This window comes from Vombatus ursinus, unplaced genomic scaffold (genome assembly GCF_900497805.2).
Source record: "Vombatus ursinus unplaced genomic scaffold, bare-nosed wombat genome assembly UNPS02004573.1, whole genome shotgun sequence".
Taxonomy (NCBI): domain Eukaryota; kingdom Metazoa; phylum Chordata; class Mammalia; order Diprotodontia; family Vombatidae; genus Vombatus; species Vombatus ursinus.
Window position 1 is genome coordinate 37,471 of NW_020944351.1, and position 26,144 is coordinate 63,614.

Here is a 26,144-nt window from a genome sequence, read left to right on the forward strand (position 1 = left end):
CTTGTATGCAAAATAACATAAAACAGCAATTGATTTGAAAGTATTTTCAAAGTTTTCTTAAGTTGTATATAGTCATGATGTTCACATGAGTTCCTCTAAAAAAGACTATATACCATACAGGGCCTGCTCCTGCATTCCCGTTACCCAAATGCTTTCATTTAGTGTGCTGGTGGTATACTATGACTTTTTCCTTCTTTTTTTTTCTTCAGTTAACCTCTTCATTAACATTGCATGTGTTTGAAGACCAGGATAACCAATGCAACCCTATCAAATTGCAGTGTTTAATCCTATTGTGATATAATGTGTTGCTCTCATTACTACTTCTGTTTTTATGCTAAGAAATTTATCATGTGCAAGCCATTCATGTTGCTCTTTCTTGCTTTGCCTTTATTTGTGTGAGAATTCTGGTTGAACCCTTTTTGATTTGTTCTCATTATTCAGCTCGGCGCTTTCAGATCAGTGCTCTGGAGACTAGTATAATCAATCGCCTTCTCGCCCCTACGCAAGCTTCTTTAGCTAAAATCAAAAGTGCCGCTGTATTATCTGCTGCTGGAAAAGATCCCTCAGGTAACAGGCGTTTGGAATAAGCCTGCGAGCTTTAGCTTTTGCACTTACAAAGTGAGACTTAATATCCAGCTTAGCCATGTCACTATTTGAATCAATCGCTATAACATAGCACTGTGTATTTTACACACAACGTTCAGTTACAGATTTATTTTATGGCTACCACAGTAGCATTATAACAGTAGATAGATGAGGCCCCTGATCCCCCTTTTAAAAGCAAACTAATCTGTTGGCCTATGTGTGAATAAATCCAGAGAAATTTAGAAAGTACCATAGCGCCAGCCTTAGAGGAAATGTAATGCATTACTTCAGTCAGGAAGCAGTGATTTGAAGCATCTACTAGGTGCCCAGGCACTGTGCTAAGCACTGGAGTTACAAAGAAAGGCAAAAGATAGTCCTTGCTCTTGAGGAGCTCACAGACTAATGGAGGGAGTTTTCATTTTTCCTTAAAAAAAAAAATACAAGTGAACTGCCCATTACCATTTTAATTAGGGGAGGAAGACTAGGAAAAGTGAACTACTTGAAATTCTGCTGGGACTATTTCAGTTCTAGGATATGTGTCCTCTAGAGTTCCAGAAACAGCTGTGTATAGCATAAAATCCACACAAGGTGCCTGGTGAAAAATGTAGTGTATTAACTTCTTTTGTTCTGATTGACTCTTACCTCTCCCAGATTCTCTTCTCTTTCCTTCTTTACAACTACCCTTTCATGTTCTCTCTCCTAGCCCTTTTTCTCTTTGCTTTTTGCTGCTTTGGTGCCAGTGAGGACACAGAATTCTAGTGCTAATGTTGGTGTGCTTGGGGTTCATTCAGCCTTGCTTTGGCCTACTTGTTCTGATGCTTCAGCTTGTTTTGAGCCAATTGTGTGTCCCTGATTTTTAGGTCACTTTTTTTTTGCATCTAATCACCATCTTGTTTTACTCTGAAATATTAGATATTTCTAACTCTCTGCTTTAACTAAGCGTCATTCCCAAGACAATCGCACAATTTACCCGAGCTTCTATAGCTAGTTGAAAGCTAGTCACTGTACTTAGGAATACCAACAGGCTTCCTTTGGCTTTCTTGTAGCATAAAGTGTTGGTCGGAAAGACTGCAATTTTACTTCTGTAGAATTTTGTAGATATTTAAATAAAATGCTTTCTCCACAGAAGTTTGGTGTTCAAAAACAAGGTTTCCTTTTTGTCAAGACTTTTTTCACAGAAAAAATAAACATGCCAAACATTTATTAATTGGCTACTCTGTGCAAGGTGCTGTGCCTAGGGTTTGCATCCCTGGGGAGACAGACAAAAACAAAACAGCCCCTTCCATCTACTGGAGATTGGCTTTCAGTAGGCAACAAAATCATGAGGGAAAAAATCCATAGGCATGTTCTGGAGTACAGAGAATTGTTCAGTTTGGCTAGAGCATTGAATGTGTGGTGAGGAGGACTGCAAGGCTTGAAGGGTAGATAGGATGGCACCAGATTGTGCCAGGCAAAGGAGATGTAACTTGAGTCAGAAGATACACAGTATTTAGTGAAAGTTTTTTAGTGTAAGGATGACCAAGCTTATGCATCACTTATGTAATGGTCAGAGATATGAGAATGGAGGGCAGAGGCAGTCTTGGTGGTTTTGTTGGGTTTTCATTAGAGATGGACAGTATTTCAGTTGCCACCTATAACGTTTTAAACTTGACTTAACATTTAATCTTCTGTTCCCTTGGGTTGATGTTGAATTATTTTTGGTAATGGATGAGAAGCATAGTAATGCTTTTTTTTTTAAAGTGACAGTTCATTATTTATAAGGAGGTTCTAGTCAATATTCAGATATAGGAGGACATACAGTTTACTTGTTCTTAGGAAAATATCTCCTAGTTGTCTTATCAGCTAACTCAAAGCAGTTAAAATATGTCTTTATAAGGAGAATTTAAAATGTCAGCGCTATTTGTATGCTAGGAGAAGTAATTTGACACTATTTGGAATATTTAATGAATCAAGCTTGTCTATCAGTTGGTTTTTTTTTTTTTTTAACATGATGTGGCAGTGACTTTGTGTTCTCAGAGGCTCTGCCAGTGAATGGAATGCTGGGTTTTCACAGGTCCTTCCCAGCTTGAAAGGCTTCAGGTACCAGTCTGAAGGTAGAGTGTGCGTCTGTCACCCAAGAATCAAGTTCGCTAAGTGTAGAGAGGCCACCAGATGATGAATACTTTTGAGCAAAACACCTCATTAAATCAATTACTGAAGTGTGGAGGGCTTGTATACTGCAGCCACCACTATGATCACAGAACCTTGAAGTATTGAAGAACAGTAAACTATTGGGATGTTTAGCTTAGTTAGGATATAAACCAAACATGGAATTATTTCTGTGGTGTGATTAATTTTCCTGAAACAGATGTTTTAGTTACTTACAATTTATAATTTTTCTATTGACAAGCTGATTGTGAAGTACGGTGTGATTGAGTGAGAAATAAATATTGCATATAGACTTTGGAAAAGCATCTTATTTTTATCTACAGTAAATAGACTTGCTTTCATGGTGTCATTATTCTTTAGTGTTGCTTTTGAAATATTAATTGGGTGGTGGTGGTGGTGTCTCGTGTTTGACACATTTTCAGTATATGCTTCCCGTGCTGTTGTGTGATCTTTGTGGTTTCTAATAGACACAATCTTTTTCTCTTTTTTCTTTTCCTATTCTTAAACTGTGCACTTGGCTCTGTTTTGTCTTGTCAAATTCCTAACTTTGTAGAATTTCACTTCTGTCCTCATTCAGCTGCCTCCAGTACTATCAGCTGCCCAGCGCAGGCCCCGAGAATGCCCATGCGAAGCCGAAGCATTGACAGACCGAAGACTTCCGTGGTAGCTGTTTCAACAAATGCTACAGGTTTTATACAGGTTTGTTACAAATTTTCTTATATTGAAGATGGTTTTTTTTTGTCTCCTGAAATATGTATTTGCATTAATCTTGATTGGGATGGTTTTGTTACATATATTAAAGTGTAATATGATTTCCAAAGAGTAAATTCTTAGTTATCAGTGGTATTTTGCAACAGAATGTGGCTAATTCAAATAGTTTTAGCCATTGATTTAAACTTTTCCCTATTCCTCAACCATTTTTAAAAAGAGTTGCCAAAAAATTCAAATGCTGGCCATTTTGGACTTTAACCAATTTCCCCTACTAATTGTGGGTGGAGCAGTGTGGAGAAGAGGGTAGGCAGTAAGTGAATAGGGAAGTGATCAAAAGAAATCATAATGATGATGATGACAGAAACTAAAGAGTTGAGAAAATCTCTAAATTGTATACTCACTCATCCATGAAGAGTTAAGAGTTGGCAGAATACCCATTTTCAGAGAGGCTACCTTCATGGAAACATGAAAGTGTATTTTGCGTACTCAATTATGTTAACAGTGTTGATAGTCCTTTTATTTAAAAGCTGGATGCCTACTCTTGCCTTTTAGGGCTTGCATATATGGACCTCTTCTTCCATGCCTCTCTGCCTGTGAGAGAGAGAGAGACATACACACACACACATACACGCTTTTTCCCTGTGACCTTTCCAATGCACTATGATCCTTTTCTGGACACCCCACTCTAATCATCGCATCTTCCAGCTCAACTCTTCTGGCTTTTCACTTCAGTAACAGAGAGCCTGGTATGTGAATCTCTCTTGGAGTTTGCTTCACTGGCTAATGGCCAAATTGGGCCTATTGGTGGCCAAGCAGTGCTTACCTGTGGCTACATTTTTAAGGCCTTTGGCTTCAGTTATACAAATAGCTGAAGTTTGTGAAGACCTATCTAAACCCATTTGCAGCATTTTTTGGCTTTACCACGATTCAGGGCTTATACATTACATTATAAAGGTTTAGGACAACAGATTATTTGTATTGTATCTGGAAAGGAAAAGGTTTGAAGGAAAGTTATTGGTTCCAGATACCTGATGAATAAATGCAGATGTTTAAGCATATTTAAAAAATCATTTTGGTATTTTGAGGATATTACTTTTGTTTATTTTTTTAGCTTTGTTCCTTTAGGTTGACTTAAAAACTTGAAAAAAAATAGTATCAGGGGCTTGATTTCATTTATGTATTTATTTATTTTTGGTGAGGCAATTGGGGTTAAGTCACTTGCCCAGAGTAACACAGTTAGTAAGTGTTGAGACTGGATTTGAACTCCTGAGTCTGGTGCTGTATCCACTGCGCCACCTAGCTGCCCTAGGGGGCTTGATTTTAAATGAAAATTTTTTTTAATCCAACTTCATAAGTTATTACTGAATTATTGGATTGGACCATTACTGCACTGAGCCACTCTTCAAGCTAGTCATAATTATGAATACAACTTTTAAAAGATGAGGTACATTTTTGCCAGTATATCGACAACAAATAAGGAAAACATAAAACCACATAGACTGATTAAAGGTACTAAGCAGTACAAGAAAGATAAGTGCCTGTTGGAAGTAAACGATTCCTTTAAAACTAATAAAAGATTCTTTCAGCATTATCATGCCTTGGTACTAGATACTCATATATTGAAGAATCGTGAAGGTTTGGCATTTAAGAATCTCTAAGTATAATCTTTTCATGCAGATAGAATTTTTTAAAAGTAAGTTTTTATTGGTGTTTTTTTTCCATCATCATGATTATCCCCAGTGTTCCTCCCTCTCCTAGAAAGCTACCACATATTACAAATTGTATTTTTTAAAAACAGAAAAAAGAGAAAGAGATGGGGAAAAAAATCATCTTGCCTAATCAATGCGTTAAGAAGTCCAAAAAGGGGACAGCTAGGTGGCACAGTGGATAGAGCACCGGCCCTGAAGTCCAGAGGACCTGAGTTCAAATTCTTCCTCTGACCAAACACTTGACACTTACTAGCTGTGTGACCCTGGGCAAGTCACTTAACCCCAATTGCCTTAAAAAAAAAAAGTCCAAAAACCCACAAAGGGGTGGGTTGGGGGTGTCCTCTCATAGTATCTCTTCATTGATGTCATGCTTGACAACTTCATAATTTTGCTTCATTCACTTGGGGGGGGCAGGGTGTGTGTTGCATGTGTGTGGTTCTTTCTGTTTATGTTGTTGTAGTCTTTATGTGTATTGTTTGTTGCTCTTCTCACTTCACTCTACATCAGTTCATATAGATCTTCCCATACTTCTCTGTATGTATCACATTTATCATTTCTTACAGTGCACTAATACTTTATTTCATTTGTCCATTCCCTCATTGATGGGGGAGGATTTATCTACTTTGTTTCCAATTCTTTGCTGCCACAAAAAGTCCTGCTACAAATATTTTGGTGTATATGGGGACCTGCTTCTTGTCATTGGCTTCCTTGGGGTATGAACTCAGTAATGGAGTCTCTGGGTCAAAGGGTGTGGACATTTTAGTCACTTTGTTCACATGATTCCAACCAAATCGCTTTCCAAAATGGCTGTACCAATTTGTTGCTCCACCAGCAATGCACTAATGTGCTTATCATTTCACAATCTCTCCAACATTGGATATTGCCATTTTTGTCATCTTTGCCAATTTGCAGGATATGAGGTAAAACCTCAGGGCTGTTTTGATGATGTATTTCTCTTATTACAATTGATTTGGAGCCTTCTTTCAAGTGGTTGTGAATACTTTGCAATTCTTCTTTTGAGAAATGTTTGTTGATATCCTTTGACTACTTTATCTATTGGAGTATGGCTGTTAGTCTTATGTATATTTGTTAATTTTTTATGGATTTTGGAGACCAATCTCATCAAAGAAGTCTGAGACAAAGGTTATTATTTGACCACTTCTCTTCTTATCCTAGGTGCATTAATATTGTCTGTGCAGAAGCTTTTCAGTTTCGTGTAATCAGTTCCCATTTTTATCTTTTGCAATTGTCTCTTTCCCTTGTTTGGTTAAGAATATATCACCTACCTATACCTGTGAGAAGTATATGATCAATTTCTCCTCTAATTTTTTTAATATTATGATCTTTAATATTAAGGTGGTGGATCCATGTAGAACATATTATGGAAAGTAGTATAAGGTATTGATCTAAGCTTAAGTTCTGCCAAACTGTTTTCCAGTTTTCCCAGCAGTTTTTTTCAAGGAAGGAGTTCTCTCCTAAGTATTGTATGTATTCTGGTTTATCAAGTACTGGGTTATTGAGTTCCATTGTTTCTGATTCTCTCTTGTCTAATCTGTTCCATCAATCTGCCTCTCTTTCTTAACCAATGCCAGATGGCTTTGATGACTGCTGCTTTATAATGTAATTTGAGGTCTGGAAGTACTATTCTCTCTTTGTCCTTAACCTCTTTTCATCATTTCCCTTTTATGTTCTAGATCTTTTGTTTTTCCAAATTAGTTTTGTTATTATTTTATCAAGTTGTTTGAAGTATCCTCTTTGTAATTTGATTAGTACAGCTTCAAAAATGTAAATTGACTTTGGTAGTATTGTCATTTTTATTATATTGGTGTGGCCTAGCCACAGGCACTAAATATTCCTCTAGCAATTTAAGTTGTTCTTAGGTAGAATTATTTTTATACCAAAGCATAGCCATAAATTTTAGGGATTCCTCATTTTGTTTATCCACTCAGAAGTCAGAGGTGGACAAGTATGTGTCAACTCATACTGCAAGGCGAGCTCCATCACCATCTTTATCAGCCCGTAAGAGATCACCTTCCCCTGCTAATGTTAAGCATCCTCCATCTCCCTCTACATCAAAGTAAGTAGCTAATATGAAATTGTTCCATGCCACATATTTGGCCTGAATAAGTTAATTTCCCTGTTTTAGAATTTGTGTAAAACAGAATATACAATAACTTAAATTCAGTCCATTTTAAAAGGTGATATTTCAGGATCTCAAGAATTAGAAGGGACCTTAAAAGTCATTGAGTTAAATGTTTTTTGCTTTTTAATTAGGCTATGAAAACTCACAGATTTTACTCTCTTAATCTGAATATAGGCTGCCCTTCCTAAAATGATATCTTTTTGAAAGGAAATATATAGAAGTGTGCACTAAAAATAATACCAATTATATATAATGTTCAGGTTATACTCAAGCCACATTTGGGAAAAATTTGTGGCCTATATTCAGGATTGTGTAGTAATGATAATGCTACTTCATGTTTGCATAGTGCTTTATGCTTTTTGAAGTGCTTTCACATACATTAGCATACATTTCTTTTTTAAAAAACCATACTGTTTCTTTTTCCTCAGCAGACCAACTCAAGGAAGTCGCCCACCTTCACCTGTTTCAGCAAAACAGCAGCAATCATCTCCCACCTGTGTTTTAAAACCAGCTCTTAAACCTATTCAACGCCCCTTGATCACACCAACTGTTATAAATATTACCAAAAAGAGTAGAATACCTGAAACAGATAGAAAACCAAAAGATACATGTGAAGAAAATAGAAAACATGAACAGCGAACATCACCAGCTTCAGAGAAAGAAAGAGTAGCATCTGCTGGAAAGACCAAAGAAGGTATAATGATCATATTAAAAGATTCTGGTGTAAGGACTCGGTTAAAAAGCTTGTTTTGGAAATAGTTAACTGAGTTCCAGGGACTCGGTAGAAGAATGGTACCTAGCATGGCATTTCCTTTATGCCAGCTTGAGTTCTAAAAAGAATTTGCCCTTAAACTCTCATAGATTATGGTTTATCATTAGTATTGTTACTGAACTTGGCTGTGATTTATTATTGTTAATAATAACAACAATAACAACATTTATATAATGCTTTGGGTTTGTTTGTTTTGAGCCTGTCTTGACTAGGCTGGAAATTCAGGGGCTACTCATAGGCCTGTTTCTCTCACTGATAAGCATGAGAGTTTTGACCTGCTCCATTTCCAACCTGGACCAGTTTGCCCCTCCCTTTCCCCCATGGGGTCCCCATAGTGATAACCGGATTTAGTGTGGACATGTGATTGGCTCAGAGATCTGCCAGTCTCAGCCTCCCTGGCAGCAGGGACTACAGGTGCATTCTACGATGCTTGGCCACCTTGAGTTTTACAAAGTGTGTTCCTCACAGTAATCCTGTGAATTAGATATTGCAGGTGTTATCCCCTTTTTACAGATGAGGAAACAGGTTTTGAGAGTTTAAGGGACCAGCCCATGATCAAGCATAAGTTCCTTAGGCAGGATTTGAACTCATGTCTCCTGATTCCAAATCCAGTCAATCCACTCATTGTAATATGCTGCTTTAATCAAGGTAGGGAATTCTACCACACCTAAACTGCAAGCCCTTTGTGGAAAAATTTCTGGTGTACCCCTAAATGTGGAGCCCCCTCAAGGTCCAATCTCTAGTTCTTTTCTCTCGTTACAAAAATGGATAGATACAGGGGCATCTTGGTGGTGTACTGGATAGAACACTGGCCCTGGAGTCAGGAGGACCTGAGTTCAAATTCGACCTCGGACACTTGCTAGCTGTGTGACCCTGGGCAAGTCACTTAACCCTGATTGCCTCACCCCCCAAAAAATGGATGGATGGATACTATCAACAAAAACCCAAGAATAAATGGAAAATAATACTAGATTTAAAGTATTTTGTAATCCTTAAAGCATACTACATAAATGTCAGGTATTACAGTAATTGAATGGATCCACAATCTCATCCATGTGGGTATTCTCTTCTACAGTGCAGATTGCAGCTCAAATGTGCATTCTTGTCCTGTGTAACTTGTGTCCACATACTCTTGTAAATATTGCACAGGGGTGCACCTAATGTTCCCAAGGCCTCCCCATAGAGATCTCCTTGTAATATGTGGGTACCAGTGCATGACTATTTCTATTAATGGTAACAATATAAATTACAGTAAATGGTTAAATATGAAACTATGAACTTCTGTTGTGTACAGTTTGCTTAAAAAATGTCAATTCCCTTTTACAAAGTTGTAGTGGGATCACTGGTTCAAAGGCTGTGAGTAGTAGGTTTCTTACTATATAATTGCTTTTTGCTTTTCAAAAAGATTGCACCACTTTGCAGCTTCACCAGCGGTGTTGGAGTGGGGCTATTTTCCCACAGCCACACCAACATTGAATCTTACTGTTTTCAACTAACCTTGCCAACTTGGTGGGTGGAAGTTGATAGCTTACAATTATTCAACTTGCTTTTTTTCTGGTTATTTTGAAGAGTCAGAACTTTTTTATGTTGCTGTTGATAATTGGTGTTTTGTTCTTTAGAGATCTCCTTGTTCATGTCCTTTGACCACTTCTTAAAGATGATATCAAACTTCAATTAAAAATATTGCTCAGAAAGATTTTCTAGATGCATTACTTTTTGATGTGCAAAAACTTTCTTTTTATGTGATAAACTCATCTATTTGTTCTCCTAGAATTTCTTCTGTTTATGCAATATCTAGGCATTTTTTTTACCTCTACACAGTTATGAAAGATATAATACCTTTATACCTAGATAAGTAAATACAAAGCTATTTGAGGCGAGAGAGCATGCTCTCACACCTAAGGGCATCAGGAAGGTTTCCCTTAGGAAGTAGTACCAGACCTGAACCTTGACGGAAGCTAAGAGGTCAAGGGGAGAGGGAGGAGGTCAGGGAAGGCATGGAGATGGTCAGAAGAGAATGTTGAGTTTGGGGAACAACCAGTCAGTGTGCTTTGTAGATTGTTGGAAGGGAATTAATGAAAAATAAGTCTGGAAAGGTAGGTTAGAGCCAGATTGGGGGCAGCTTGACATGGTGAGCTGAGGAATTTTCTTTTTCTTTTTCTTTTTTTAATCCTGCAAGCATTGGAGAGCCATTGAGGATTTTGGAGCAAAACAGTGATGTGTCAGATACTAATCTGTGTATGCCATTGGTTATATAGGTCAGAGTTAATTTGATCTGTTCTATATTTTAGATCGTTTTGGTTCTTTAGATAGTTTTGTTGACCTGTATTTTACATAGTTTTAATAATTGGTCCTTTAGAGTATGATTTGAGATGAAGAAGTACACAATCCACCTTCCTTTTTTGTCTTCATAATTTCTTTTGATATACTTGACTATTTTTCCATAGAAATTTTGTTATTGTTTTATCTTATTCCATTATTCACTTATCTTATTGCTATTTTAATTGATATATCTCTGCTTTCTCAAGCTTCTTTGTCCTGTCCTGATGATGGTAGAACTGAGAAGGTGTGGAGGTAGAGAAGTTCTTTTTCTTCTGTCTCCCTCCTGCCCTCCATCCAGCTAGCATCCCCAAGCAACCTCTGTCTTCTCTGGCAGGGGAGAGGGAAGTGTGGCTCCCCTGCCAGAGAAGAGAATTTTTCTTGGGCCCCAGTTATCCTCTAGGGCAGAGATTCTTAACCATTTTTTGTCCTGGACCCCCTGGTCAAGGCTTGTGAAGCCTATGGACCCCTTCTCAGAATCATTTTTTTAAATGCATAAAATAAAATACATCAAATTACAAATAACAGCATTTTATATAACTTTTTAAGGTTTGAAAAGCATTTTACACAGTTATCTCATTTTATCCTCATAACAACCCTTTGAGGTAGATGTAATTATTCTCATTCTATAGATGAAGAAGCTGAGGCTGAGAGGCTAAATGAAAAGAAAGCAATTATGTTGAAATATGGTTATCAATATAATAAAAAATTCACAAACTCCAGGTTAAGAACTCTACCCTAGGTGAAATTTTTCTGCATCAGGCCCCTGACCAAACATCTGATCTTTCTTTTCCTTTGATTTGCCATCTGAAAAATTAAGGTATCAAATTCTAGTGGCTTTCAGATTCTCTTTTAACTTTTTTCATGGAAGGGGACATGATCTTTCTTCATTGGAGTGGCAAGTGTGAGAGCATGCCTTTGACTGCTTGTCCAAGACGTGATGCCTAGAACTCCCCTGTTCCCATTAGAGAACCTTTTCCCCCCTAAAACAGATTCTTTGCTTCATTATATTAAAGTGTAGAACTTTTTTCTTTCCCTCATGCTTAGGGTCTAAGAGATTACCTTCTACTGTGCTTTTTTTCTCACCTCCCAATACTAACCTGCTTTCTATAGATATAGCCCCAAAGGAGACCCTGTAACAAAATAGAACTGTATCCTTTTGGTGGCAATTAGCCATTTGGTAATATTTTAGATGGTGGATGTGACAAGCTCTTAGATACTTAGGTCTTTAGGGTTGTAGGTATTATTAGGGAAGTAACAGAGTGTAATGTAAAGAACTTCACTTAGCAGTCAGGACACCTGGGTTCTAGCCTTGACACTGCCTAGATAATTAGGTGATTTTAACCTTAAGCAAGTCACTTCTCTCTAGGCCTCAGTTTGCTTCTCTGTGAAATGATGGTCCTTGCTTAGGTGATTTCAACTGTAAATTCTAGGATTAAACCTTCAAAGTCTCAACTAAAGGGATGATTATGCTCCTGGCTACCAGCTGCCAACACTCAGAATTCTCTGTGGGCAGTAGCAGCTGCAATAGAAGCATTTGCCCACATGAACCACTGCCTCTTTCTTCGTGGCAAGAAAAAAAAGCTCTGCAGAAAGAGAAAAATATGTGATTAAAGATGCAGTGTGCTATTTAATTTTGAAATGAGTGAACTATAAAACCTACAGAACAATTTTCGGGTAGAATGCTTTTTTTGTTTGGATGAAGATGTGAATTTTTGTTGAAATTGGCCTTCCAGCAACTTTAAAAAAGTCTGTCAAATTATTCTGACTGTTTGCATTCTCTGCTTTTTTGCCCTATGTCAGAAAATTGCCATTTTTGCCATATTTTCTATTTAATTGACCCTGACAGCCAATTTTGATTTTCTTCCTTTCAGTTAAATCAGAATTTCTTCCATTTTACATTTTTCTGATGACTCATAATGTTAGTAGATTCCTAAATTCTGACGTCATAAGAAAAAAAGGATCTTGGTTGAATTTAATTGAAGAAAATATCTATCTTCTAAAGATAAGGGAAGAAAAAATGTTAATACTCTAAACATATAGGTAAACTAGCTTATGCCAGTGATTTCTTTATATACTCCTTAACCCCTTAATTAAACCCTACCCTTATAACAAAGAAAACAAGTTAAAATCGGCCAAGAAAATGGTAGTATCTGTCAGCATATACACCATTCTGCTCCTATAGCCCTCCACCTCTTTACTTAGAAATTGGGGGTATGTCTCATCATCTGTACTCCACAACTTAAGCTGGTCATTTCAAGCATCTAGCTTAGCTAAATATTATCACTTCATAAGTTTTGGGAGGCTTTGGAATATTAAGCCAAACTCAGCAATACCAACCTGTTGCTCTTTGGGTCCTATTTATTCAGGAAAAATAACTCACATTTTTATAGTACTTGAAAGTTTGCAAAACACTCTCCTAACAATAGCCCCATAAACTAAGTAATACAGGCTTTAATTATTCCCATTTTTGCAGATGAGGAAACTGAGGCTCTTGAGAAGTTAAGTGAATTGCCCATGGTCACACAGCTTGTAAATGTTTCCCCTGGGATTTGAACACAGGTCTCCTGACTCCCATTCTAGGCTTCTATCATCGTCAACATCATCATCATTAGGAGGCATTTATTATCTGCTCTATAGGACACCAGGGGTATGGTGAATCCAATGTTATCATTGTCTTTGCATGTTTGAAGGTCTGTCAAGTAGAAATCAAATTAGGCTTGCTCTGCCTATCTCCAGAAGACAGAATTAGGAGCAGTCAATAGAAGCACCTGTTTGATTATTTTGGACTTTTTGGAAAGTATCAGATGTAGAACAGAGTACAAAGTTTTATGATTTATCACCTAAGTCAGTGGATGCAGTACTGCTGTGTAACCCTTCTGTTGTTTTTAACTTTGGGCCTGGCACTTCTTGGAAAAACAAATGTTGCCAATTCTGGGAAACAACCTCAGGGAGCTGCAGCACAACAGTATGGAAGTGGCTGATTAATTTGTGCTGTGGCTGACTTTGGCCATCTTCTGGAATCCTGAGGCAGTCATGACTTAACGATAACAAGCTGGAGTGTGATTGGGACCTACTGTGTAGAATTCCCTGGAGTTTGATTAGTTCTGTTGCTCTGAGAAGAAAATGTTGACCTAGGAACCAAAAAGATTAATAAAGCCTGCTGGACTTGAGAGGATCGATATCTTAGGGGTTTTTATTACTTTATGTTCCGAATCCCAAAATTTCATAGTTGGAAGGAACCTGAAACCATTCAGCCCCAACCTGAGTAAAAATCCTCTCCATGCGGGCCCGCCAGTGATCATGTAGCTTCTACTTGAACAACTTTGTTGATGGGGCAGCCAGTTCCACTTTGGGGCAATCTGGGCAGTTTTTCATTTTTAGGAAGTTTGAGCCAAAACCTGCCTCTTTGCTGTGTCTACTCACTGAGCCAAGTTCTTTCCTCTGGAGCCAGGCAAAGCAAGCATCATCCCTGTTTTACCTGACAGCCCTTGAAATATGTGAAGACAGTGATCATGTTCCCTCTAAGTCTTCTCTTTTCTAGCTAAGAAGCTAAGACCTTCTTTAGTTCCTTTAACCAATCCTCTTAGGGTATGGTGTTTAGCCCTCTCACTATCTAGGTCATCGTCCCAGCTTGTCAATGTCCTTCTTCAAATGTCTAAACATAATACTCCCCATGTGGTCTGACTGGGACCATGACCTCTCTTCTTCCAGACGTTAGGCCTCTCTTAATGCAGCCTATAGTCCCATTGGCTTGTTGGGGTTCTGGCCATTTCCAAACCATGCTGACTATACTCTAGCCATTGTCCATCTCTTACGTTTAGAGCTGGCAGGGATTTAGGGGCCAACCCTCTCATTTTACGGATGAGGAAACTGAAGGTCAAAGAAGAGAAATAGTGCATTGTCACACAGGTAGTAAGTGGCAGAGCCAAGATTCAAATCCAGGTTCTCTTGATTCTAAATCCAATCCTTCTCTGCTCTAGCATATTGTTCTTCCCTGTTAAAGTTTTTTTCCTTTTCCCATTGAGCTTACTCCTATACAGTTATCTCAAAGCAGCTATTTTTATTAGAGATGAATTACACTTTGGAACAAGTTGTTAAAAACTGACACTGGGATTTGGATTGTTTTGTTTTATTTTGGTTCAAGAACAGGTACAACGAATCATGATTCCTACTCTCTTGCATGTATTTTTTAGTCTTTAATGCTTCCATTTGTATATAGTCTCTTAATTTGGGGTTGTACTTCCTACTAATCCAATTGAATCATTTAAACTTTTATTCAAAATAGAGCCCAGTAGTAAAACGGGAGCAGGGTCCACATGGGCTGAAAAACCTGCTAAAATTTTGGTGGAAAAACTACAGCTTGCTCGAGAACTAAGAGAGCGAGAAGAATGGGAAAGATGTCAAAAAGAGGAGGAAAGGTAAGACTCAAACAGTCTCTTTTACTTTGCAGATGTGGCCGACTTTTATTTTGATTACAGGTGCAAATGTTAAAAACCTTAAACTTATTCCCTCTTTAAAAAATTTTAGGCAGTAATGATCGAAACTCTCAGTAAGTCATTTGAAAGTCACTTGAGAATGCGCGAGAAGGAACTCCCTATAGTCACCTGAATAAGTATAGAATACATTTTCTGCCCACACCAATATTTCCACAGAGAGTATACTGACATTTAAAACAATGAAAGGTCTTTTGGCTGTCCTGTGCTGAACTAGGGAGTGGCATCTGTAGTAGCAGTGGTTATTGTCTCAGTCTCATGCACATAGTTGTGAAAGCGTATGAATTGAATGTTATTAAAATGAGTACAAATTGATAGGAAAACCTTGCCTGGTCAGGTTGGGCCTCATAGATGTTCTGCTTTGCTGTTATCACCACACGTCCAGCCTCTGGTCTTTCAGTGGAATCTGAGCAGTCTTTTTATCCAGGGAAATAATAACTTGGGAAAGGGGGCATATGGCAATTCAACTAACACAAGACTGCTTTGTCATTTGTTCATCTGGTCTAGGCACCCCCTTCCCAGTGTTGACGCACCTGTCTAACATTATATTAGAAGGTTATTTGGTGAAGGTAGAATTAGAACAAAGATTGCTGAATGGCCTTAAAGCTATGGTAGCCAAATCACCTTTCTCCATCTTAAAAAGGTTCTATTGCCACACAAACTAAAATACTAGTGCCTAGTCATCCCAACTCTCCCACTGACATTGGTATTTTCCAACTTTTCCTTTTTAGACTCCACTAGACTTGTCTCCCTTCTCTTTGCACTTGTAATATAACTTGCTGTTACACTACTACCGTCTTTTTTTCAGTAGAACTCTTGTGTCACATTACAGTTTTTTTAAGATTATAGTTTACTTTATAGTGAAGCTGTCTACTTCCTCTTGATACCTAGGGGATATCTGAATCTCATGAGTTAGCTGGCTTTAACTCCTCCCACAGGAAGCACTACTTCTAGAAAATTTCTTTTCACTTCATCCACCATTTCTTGACCTAGGTTTCCTGCCTCTAAGATATCTTGTCCTAAGTTTTGGGATCCATCTTGTTTTGCACTCGGTAGCCCTCTGTCTCCTAGCTCTAAGATGTAACTGTATTGAGGGCTTGCCGTCAGCTTTTCAGGCTCCACTTGTAGCAATTCCTAAATATAACAAAATCCGTCTTTTTATACTTTTCAGAGCACTGAGAAGAAACTTCATTAGAAAGAACGCATTAACTGAGTAGAAGTAAAATACTAACTATATTATAATTTATTATTAGTCAAAATTACATAGTATTGAACCTCCACTAAAGTCTCCCTCTGATAACCTCGCTGTCATATGAAAGTGCTCTCTGGATTCTCAAAGGCTGCACCAAGCTGGGAAAGCTTTGAATGTTGACCCAGTGATGGATTCTTTCTGTCTCTCATTCAAGGACTCATTGTTGTTCAGTTGTGTCTGACCCTTTGTGACCCTATGGACTGTAGCATGACAGGCCCTCCTGTCTTCCATTATCTCCCAAAGTCTGTCCAGGCTCATGTTTGTTGCATCCATGACACTATCCACCTCACCCCTCTGCCGTTCCCCTTTCCTTATGCCTTCGATCTTTCCCAATATCAGGGTCTTTTCCAGTGATTCCTGTCTTCTCATTATGTGACCAAAGTATTTAACCTTCAGCTTCAGTATTTGACCTTCTAGTGAATAGCCTGAATTAATTTCTGTAAGTATTGATTGATTTGATCTCCTTGCTGTCCAAAGGGACTCTCAAAAGTCTTCTCCAGCACCACAATTGAAAAGCATCAGTTCTGTATAGTCCTGCCCTCACAGCAATACATTGTTACTGGAAAAACCTAGCTTTGACTACACAGACCTTTGCTGACAAGGTGATGTCTCTGCTTTTTAGTATGCTGTTCATATTTGCCATAGCTTTCCTTCCAAGGAGCAAGCATCTTTTAATTTCATGGCTGCAGTCACTGTCCGCAGTGATCTTTGAAACCAAGAATATAAAATCTGGCACTGCTTCCATTTCTTCTCCCTCTATTTGCCAGGAAGTGATGGGACTAGTTGTCAAAATATTAGTTTTTTTGGTGTTAAGCTTTAAGACGGCTTTTACTCTCTCCTCTTTCACCTTCTTCAAGAGGCTTCTCAATTCTTTTTCACTTTTTGCCATCAGAGTGGTATCATCTGCATATCTGAGATTGTTATTTCCTTCAGCAACCTTAACTCCAATCAATTATTCCATGTTCAGTTCTAACTGTTGCTTCTTAGCCTGCATACAGGTTCCTCAGGAGGCAGGTAAGATGATCTGGTACTCTCATTTCTTTGAGGACTTGCCACATTTTGTTGTGATCCATACAATCAGAGGCTTTAATTTAATCAGTGCAACAGAAGTACGTATTTTTCTGGAACTCCCTTGTTTTCTCCATAATCCAGCAAATGATGGCAATTTGGTCTCTACTTCCTCTGCCTCTTCAAAAACAGCCTATTCTTCTGGTAATTCTCGGTTCACATTTTTCTGAAGCCTAGTTTGCAGAATCTTAAGTATAATCTTGCTGGAATGTGAAATGAGTGAAATTGTTCAGTACTTGGAACATTCTTTGGCATTGTCCTTCTTTAGGATTGGGATGTAAACTGATCTTTTCCAATCCAATGGCCACTGTTGAGTTTTCCAAATTTGCTGGCATATTGAGTGCAGTATGTTAACAGCATCATCTTCTAGGATTTTAAATCGCTTAGCTGGAATTCCATTATCTCCACTAGCCTCAGTGTTAGCAGTGCTTCCTGAGGCCCATTTGACTTCATTCTCCAGCTATGCAAGCCCCTCTGCCATGATAAGGCAGTGATCCAGGAGGGGCAGTCAAGGACTAGCTTGGCTAAATAGAGAGGGACTTGTTACCAAAAGGTTGACTGTAAAGCAGTGAATTTTATTTTGCCTGTAGTTATTTATAGAGGTCACATTCTGCATTGGTGGAGGGAAGGGATCCAGCACACAGTACAACAAAGTAGAATCACAATACAACAAAGTAACACTAATACAGCATATTTGCAAACTTAAGTGATTGTTTATGGGCCTTCCTTGTTCTGGGCACCAACAGAGCCAGCCCTAAGTGCCTCATGAAAGCCAGCTCTTTCCTTAGTGTGAGTATTCACATTAGCCCAAGAAGCATCTCTATAAAGATGTTGAACACTTAGAAAAGTTTTCTGTAGGGACCCTTGTCTTTGCAGTTACCTGAGGGGACATATCATGGAGGTTTTTGTTTAATTGGCACAGGGAATTCCCTACTCCAGTGCACATGGTCACATCTCTAGTCAGAGCCAGTTCTGAAACTCAAATCTTCTGACTTCCTAGTCCAGTGATCATTCTACTATGTAGCAAGACTGAGCTAAATGCTTTGTGAGTTGGCCTGAGATCTGACCAGATGTGTCTTGCATAAGCACTTTTTAGTACTAATTGAAGCATCCTTGTTTCTCTAGCTTTTATAGCTAGGTCTAATAGTTTTTTCAAATAATATTTTATTTTCTCTTAATTACATGTAAAGAAAAATTTTAACTTTCATTTTTTTTATAAAATTAGGACTTCCAAATTTTCTCCCTCCCTAAGATGGTAAGAAATTTTATATAGGTTATATAAGTGCAATCATGTAAAACATATTTCCTTATTAGTCATGTTATGAAAGGAGAAACAGTTTGCAAAAAATTACAGTTTGCAAAAGGAAAAATAAAATGAAAAATAAAGTGAAAATAGTATGCTTCGATCTGCATTCAGTTCTACATCAGTTCTTTCTCTGATGGTGGATAGCATTTTCCATCCTGCGTCTTTTGGAATTGTCTTGGATCATTGTATTGCTGAGAAGAGCTAAGTCAATCATAGTTGATCATCACACAATGTTGTTCTTACTGTATACAATGTTTTCTTGGTTCTGCTCACTTGACTTTGCATCAGTTCCTGTAAGTCTTCCCAGGTTTTTCTGAAATCTGCCTCCTTGTCATTTCTTATAGCACAATAGTATTCCATTACATTCATGTACATCTTGTTCAGGCATTCCCCAATGGATGGGCAGCCCCTCAACTTCCAATTCTTTGCCACCACAAAAAGAACTGCTACAAATATTTTTGTACATGTAGGTCTTTATCTCTTTATTTATGATCTCTTTGGGATACAAACCTAGTAGTGATATTGCTGGGTCAAAGGGTATGCACAGTTTGATTGCCTTTTGGGTGTAGTTCCAAATTGCTCCCCAGAATGATTGGATCAGTTCACAACTCTACCAACAGTGTCCCAATTTTCCCACATCCTCTCCAACATTTATCATTTTCCTTTTTTGTCATATTAGCCAATCTGATAGTTGTAAAGTACCTCAAAGTTGTTTTAATTTGCATCTCTCTAATTAATAGTGATTTAGAGCATTTTTTCTTATGACCATAGATAGCTTTGATTTCTTCATCTAAAAACTGCCTGTATTCATATCCTTTGACCATTTATCAATTGAGAAATGACTTGTATCCTTATAAATTTGACTCAGTTCTCTATATAACTGAGAAGTGAGGCTTTTATCAGAGATACTTGATGTAAAAATTGTTTTCTAGCTCTCTGCTTTCCTTTCTAATCTTGCTTGCATTGGTTTTGTTTTTGCAAACCCTTTTTAATTTAATATAATCAAAATTATCCATTTTATATCTCGTGCTCTCTATCTCTTGTTTGGTCATAAATTCTTTCCTCCTCCGTAGATCTGACAGGCAAACTATTCCTTGCTCTTCTAATATGCTTGTGGTATCACCCTTTATGTCTAAATCATGTACCCATTTTGACCTTATCTTGGTATAAGGTGTAAGATGTTGGTCTATACCTAGTTTCTGCTAAACGATTTTCCAGTTTTCCCAGCAGTTTTTGTCAAATTAGTGAGTTCTTGCCCCCAAAGCTTGAGCCCTTGGGTTTATTAAACACTAGATTACTACAGTCATTTACTACTGTGTCTTGTGTATCTACTCTATTCCACTGATCCAACACTTTACCTCTTAGCCAATACCAGGTAATTTTGATGATTACTACTTTGTAATACAGTTTGAGATCTGTTATGGCTAGACCATCTTCCTTCACATCTTTTTTCATTGATATTCTTTGATCATTTGTTCTTTCAGATAATTTTTATTATTTTTTCTAGCTCTGTAAAATAATTTTTGGTAGTTTGATTGGTATAGCACTGAATAAGTAAATTGATTTAGGTAGAATTGTCCTTTTTATTATACTGGCTCTTAGACCTGATAATTTTCTAAGCCTTTTATGTCCAGATCATTTGAAGTTAGTTCTCTGGCTTTGAGGTTTCTGAAATTGTATCTTTCCCTTTTTGCAACTTGGAAGACTTGAGTCAGTGTCCTTCCTAAAATGTGGCATCCCAAAATGAACTTGATATTCTAAGTAGCGGTTTGCCCTCATCAGAGTACAGAAGGACTGTTACCTCCCTAGTCCTGGACACTAGCACTTCCTTAAGGTAGCCTAAAATTGCATTAGCTTGCTTGCCTACTGTGTACCTAGCAAGGTTAGAGCATATGAGACATTGTCTGCCCTCAGGGGGGTTGTAGTCTTGTTCGGTGGATAAGATTTACAAGAAACAATTACTAGACTATACAGGAAAGTATGATTGTGTTACACTGTGTGGTATGATTGTAGGAACTATAGAGAATAATTAATACCTTCTGAGTGGAGTAGGGAATTGAGCGAGATTTGGAAGGCTAGGTAAGAAGGATGAAGGGGAGAGCATCTTCATGAGCAAAGGCACAGTGATGTGAATGTGCATAACGCTGTTTAGGACTGTTTATCATTTAAATTAGTGGACAGTAAAATTTGAGAGGAAGCCCAGAATACAATAGATTAGTAGACAGAGGAAGATCTGAGTTCAAATTCAGGCTTTGACACTTGTTAGCTGTGTGACCATAGGCAAGTCACTTAAACTTTCTGAGCCTTAGTTGCCTCTTCTGTACAGTAGTGATAAAAATTGTAGCACCTACCTCATAGGGTTGTTATGGGGCTCAAGTGAGATACTCTATGTAAAGTGCTTCGTAAATTTTAACACACGATGTAGGGGCAGTTAGGTGGCTCAGTGGTTAGAGCACCGGCTCTGGAGTTAGGAGGACCTGAATTCAAATTCAGCCTTAGACACTTAATAGCTGTGTGACCCTGGGCAAGTCCCTTATCCATGTTTGCCTCAGTTTCCTCATCTGGAAAATGAGTTGGAGAAGGAAATGGCTCACCACTCCAGTATCCTTGTGTGGAAAACCCCAAATAGGGTCACAAAGAGTTGAATGTGATTGAAATGACTCAACAACAACATAGCCAAATCAGTTATTATTATATATTTGTATAAGAATCAATCTTCTCTTCTAAACTAGTTTCCCTGAAGAAAAAAGTGGGGGTAATATGCAGTCGTTAAAAAAAAAACTCAGTCTTTTATTGCCTCTTCTTCTTCCACAATTGAACTGTTCTTTGTAGCAAATATAGGCACAAGCACAAATTTTAATTATTAGGAACATAGGAGAAATAGTAACTTAGATTTGTTTAGCACTGTATTTTCACATATATTCTCATGTACTTCTCTCAACTACCCTGTTAGTACAAATGCCGTCAACCCTGGTCAGCGGATGAAGACATTTTCCTTATGAGGCCTTTTTGAAGGTCACAGAGTTAGTTTATGGCAAGGTCTGGATTCAAATCAGTTCTTTTGACATCTGTTCCAGTGATGTGAAAGGATTGGTGGGGCCATGGAGGGAGGGAGGAGTGTTAGTGACACTAATGTAAATTACAAGAAAGTGCGAAAGTAGAGGGTAATCCTGTAAATGAGGCTTTTGCTGTGTTTTTAAAAACACACTTCTGGAGCCATATTTTAGGAAAAGGAAATACCAACAAAATCCATTTCAAGATTAGTGAATCTGTAAGTTTTCTGCTTCTATAATTAGGAAAGTAAAAGAGAATATTGAAAAGAAAGCCACTGAAGACGAGGAAAAAAGGGAAGCCAAGTTCTCTCAACTTGAGGAAACAAGGTCACTGGAAGAACAGCAGCGGAAGACAGAAGAGGGCAGGGCCCAAGAACAGGAGCGTCTGGCTGAACTCCAGCAGCAGGTGTGCTAAGCTCTCTGCCTAGGATATAGCAGTAGTCATGTGTGCTTACTAATAATCCTCCTGTCTACTCTGTCTAGTACTCTGTCTTCTTGTATGTTCAATGAATTCTATGCTTAGATTTTTATATACTTTCATTACCCAGGAACCTTAAAAATTAAGCACTATTTGGAAGTTGTCTCACACAGGTTGTGTCTGTGACCTGATCTGAGCACCAGGCTAAAAAAGAAAACTCAAATCAACTGTTTTTCCAAGTATTTTTTAGTTATAATAGTTACTGTCTCAGGCCCATGAAATTAAGTGCTTGTGAAGACATGTATTATCAAGAAGTAATCGTTTGTTGAAAGAAGGGAGGAAATAGCCTCTTTTCTTGAGCTCATAATCTTGTTGGAGAGACAAGACACTCAGACAATTAGAGAAGAATACAAGACTGTGTAATAAAGAACCAAAATGTGTGGGGTAAACTCTAAGTGTTGAAGGTCAGAGAAGTGAACAGTATGATCTGGACTGGTAGGAGAAGACTGGAGGAGGTGGCATTAAGGGTTGGACAAGATTGGAATTGGGAGGATCACTGAGGTAGCATTTCCATTTCGGTTAAGTAAAAGATAAGATCCTCTTGAAAGCAGAGATGGGACAAAGATGAGAGTGCAGGTTTAAAGAAAGAGGAAAAGAACATTTCCAAATCATAGGCTCATAGCTTAGAGTACAAAGCCAGTGGCAAAGGTCTAGTTGAATTTCCTTCAGCAAATACTTATGTACAATCAGTTGCATTGTCCTGAGCACCAGGGGAAAAGCAGAGATAATAACTAAGTTACTCCCCCTTACTCTTGAGCTTACAATCAAGCAGTCAGGCTGTAAGATGCACCCACAGATAAATATGAGATGTGTCTAAAAGGAGTGTAAAGTGCCAGGTAATCAGATGATGGGCACGAAGTGGCCTTCAACCTGAAGCTTAGAAGAGAAGGTGTGATGCTAATAGGGAAAGAGGTAGAGATGGGAGTTGCCCAGAAGAGGGAAGGCAGTTCTCATCTGCGGCTTAGCATGAGCAAAGACACAAAGGCAAGGAATTATAGGCCATATTTAGGGAACAGGGAATATTCTAGTTTGGCTGGAGTGGAGCATAAACATTATGAACTTATAATGGGTCAGCCTAATTCCCCTGTCTGGTACTGGGCTCTTAGGGATTTTTATTCTCAACAATCCACTTCATACCTCTCTCTTCTTAGTCTTAAGCCTTGCAAAATGGAATTAGCTGTATTGTAGAAGTGACATTCACATTGAGAACCTTTTAAGCACTACTGGGAGATTTAGAAATTTTGACTCTGATTTAGCATATTAGTGGAGAGCTCAGATTTTATATAAAAACTGCTATGTTGGTGTAATAAGAAAGATTTTCCAGTTTTACCATAAAATTACAATGAAAGTTGATTGATTCAGAGTTCTAGTAACCCAAACTTTCCTATCACTCCACACTTACAATTCTATGATGACTGATATTCTTAATGATGACCCTAGGACCCTACAAGTGCCTGAGGTACCATCTGGAGCCTCAGAGAAAGTTGAAATTCTATTCAGTAGTCTCATTTTAGCGTTAGTCATATTTTATTGTACCCTCATGTTTTATAGAATTGGTGATCTCAATCTGTGTGTGGTACACAAGCACACTCTGTCCAACAGTGCCCCAGCCAGTGTCATTTTGCCATAATATCATTAATACATCATGACCAACATCCACTCTTAATTTCTTGAAACCCAATGTAATATCGTTTGACTTCTCACCCAGAGTATTAGTTTGATGGCTGACAATATGTTGGGCTTTTGTTCCAGCACCATCAACTTCCCCAAGTGTCAGTTTGCTTACAGCTACCATATTGCATGTGATGGATCTACGTTGTTCCTATGGAACCAACTTCACTCCGTGGCATTATTTTATCAAATGTCATGCTCTTGGGGGCCCACTTAATGCTCTGTACAGTAATCCTATCATCACCAAATTCATTGAGTGACTGGATTCCAGAGCTCTTCTTCTGCTGCATTTAGATTTCTTGAAACTGAGTGGTGTGTCCTTGATGCCTTTTTCTTACTTATTATAGAAGGAGGAAGCTGAGGCCAAAGCCCAGGAGGAAGCTGAAAGGCAGAGGCGAGAGCGGGAAAGGATCATGGAGCAGAGTATTCAGGAACGTCTGGAGAGGAAAAAGGTCAGTCAGGTGTCTGGGCAAAGTGTTTTGGTGGAACAATCATTGCCGGGGCCAGCAGGCTCTTCCCACCTTCCTTTTTTTTTGGCTAGGCAGTGACGTTAAGTGACTTGCCCAGGGTCACACAGCTAGTGTCAAGTCTCTGAGGCCGGATTTGAACTCAGATCCTCCTGACTCCAGGGCCATTGCTTTATCCACTGCCCCACCTAGCTGCCCCTCTCTTCCCACCTTCTTGACAAGGGCCTTGGATGGCCCTCCATGGGAGAAGATGCTCTTCTCTTCCCTTCCTTCTCTGTACTTGGTGGAATATTGGTAGCTGTCTGTGCAGTTAGTGAGGGAGGAGTCGTTATAGTGGTACCTCCAGTAAGAGAATCCTCTGGAAATAAAGCTTCTTTTTATAAAAGGGGCTTGGCCATGGAAAGAATTGAGGAAACTTAGCACCTTGACACAAGGGCAGTTTTGATAACAGCTGAGGAGAAAGCAATGGTATCAGCTTAGGTATGGGCTTCTTATGGGCAGGCCAGGTCTTGGACCCTACATTCCAAGGGGTTGCAAGGTCTGGTCACCTGAGGATGAGGAGAGTTATCCCTGGACTCTGTGTCCTGAGAACCCTCAGCAGGCTGAGAAAGTAGGGGGCCACAGTCAGCCTTATCTTGCAGGGGAAGGAGGCTGTGTCATGCCCAGAGAATCCAAGTTCTAGAATGCATTCCTAGATTTCCTTTATGATTTCTCTGTCTGTTAGCAAAGTTTCTTACACACAGTGTGTGACACAAGAGAGCATCCTCTAAATTTAAGGAGGTAGTTAGGTGCCAGACTTAGAATCAGAGAGACATGAGTTTGAATGTTGCCTCAGATACTTTGTAGCTATGTGACCCAAACAAATCACTTAACCTCTTTCAGCCTTAGTTTCCTTATCTCTAAAATGGGGATACTAATAGTACCCACCTCACATGGTGGTTGTGAAAATCAGTCAAATGAAATAATACAGCTGAAATGCTTAGCAAACTTCGAAGCACTATCCAGGGTGTCCCAAAGGTCTTAGTGCAGTTGTAAGCTATTTAAGCTTACAACTGCACTAAAACTTTTGATACACCCTGTATGAAATATTAGCTACTGTTGTTAATATGCATGTCTTAGCTGGTAAGATAATTTGAGAGTACTTCAAAAACATCAATTCTTATTTATTGGCAATAATCTTTACTTATGCTAAATAATGATCTTTCTGTTCTGCAAAAACTATATGTGAAAATTATCATTTGGTTTGCTAAATTAAAATGAAAAACGAAGCAATTGGCATTCAGAGTGCTATATAATCAGAACAGTAAGGAAGGAAATTAGGGTCCTAGCTTCTTAGGTCATTTGTATCAATTTGACAGAAGAGGACAATGAAACAGGACGATGAAACAGCTTGCCAAAGATGATAAATTTAACAACCTCCTGTTTCAGTTCTTCCAATTTATTTTTATAGCTGTTTTATAGTTCTGTTTTAGAGATGTATAGTTATATTTTTTTCTCCTAATAGAGAATTGAAGAGATTATGAAAAGAACCAGAAAAGTGGAGCTGAATTCTGAGCAGGTAAGCCTGTTTGAGGGGGTGGGGCTGTTCCTGTTGATGTTTATCTTCTTATCTCTCGATCAGCTGGGCCAGATTACACATTCACATGTTCCATATTCAGGTGAACTTGACCTACTTGTTATGTCCCATACACAACTTCTGTCTCCCATCTTTGGGTTGCTTGTCCCACATACCTCAAATTCTCTCCCTCCTCACCTTGGCCACCACCTACAAGAGAATTTTCCAGCTTCTCCAAGTGGTTAGCATTGCCACTTCCCTCCTCCCTGAAATCATTTTGTATTTGACATTTTCTTTTCTGTGTGCATGTTGCTTCTCCCCAGTAGGATATAAGCTTCTTATGAACAGAGAACATTTTAATTTTGTCTCTATATTTCCAAAGCCTGGCATCTAATAAGTGCTCACTAAATG

The 26,144-nt window shown here is 38.5% G+C and overlaps 1 protein-coding gene across 1 annotated transcript in view; it reads left to right on the forward strand.

Moving 5' to 3' along the window:
* LOC114024747 (ensconsin-like) overlaps positions 1–26,144 on the forward strand; it is a 59,042-nt gene that overhangs the window by 22,383 nt on the left and 10,515 nt on the right. Inside the window, exons 7-13 of the mRNA XM_027837890.1 lie at positions 3,311–3,432; positions 7,103–7,230; positions 7,725–7,990; positions 14,676–14,808; positions 21,806–21,968; positions 24,059–24,163; positions 25,683–25,736. Coding sequence (XP_027693691.1) covers positions 3,311–3,432; positions 7,103–7,230; positions 7,725–7,990; positions 14,676–14,808; positions 21,806–21,968; positions 24,059–24,163; positions 25,683–25,736 — 971 coding nt within the window. The remainder of the gene's footprint in view (positions 1–3,310; positions 3,433–7,102; positions 7,231–7,724; positions 7,991–14,675; positions 14,809–21,805; positions 21,969–24,058; positions 24,164–25,682; positions 25,737–26,144) is intronic.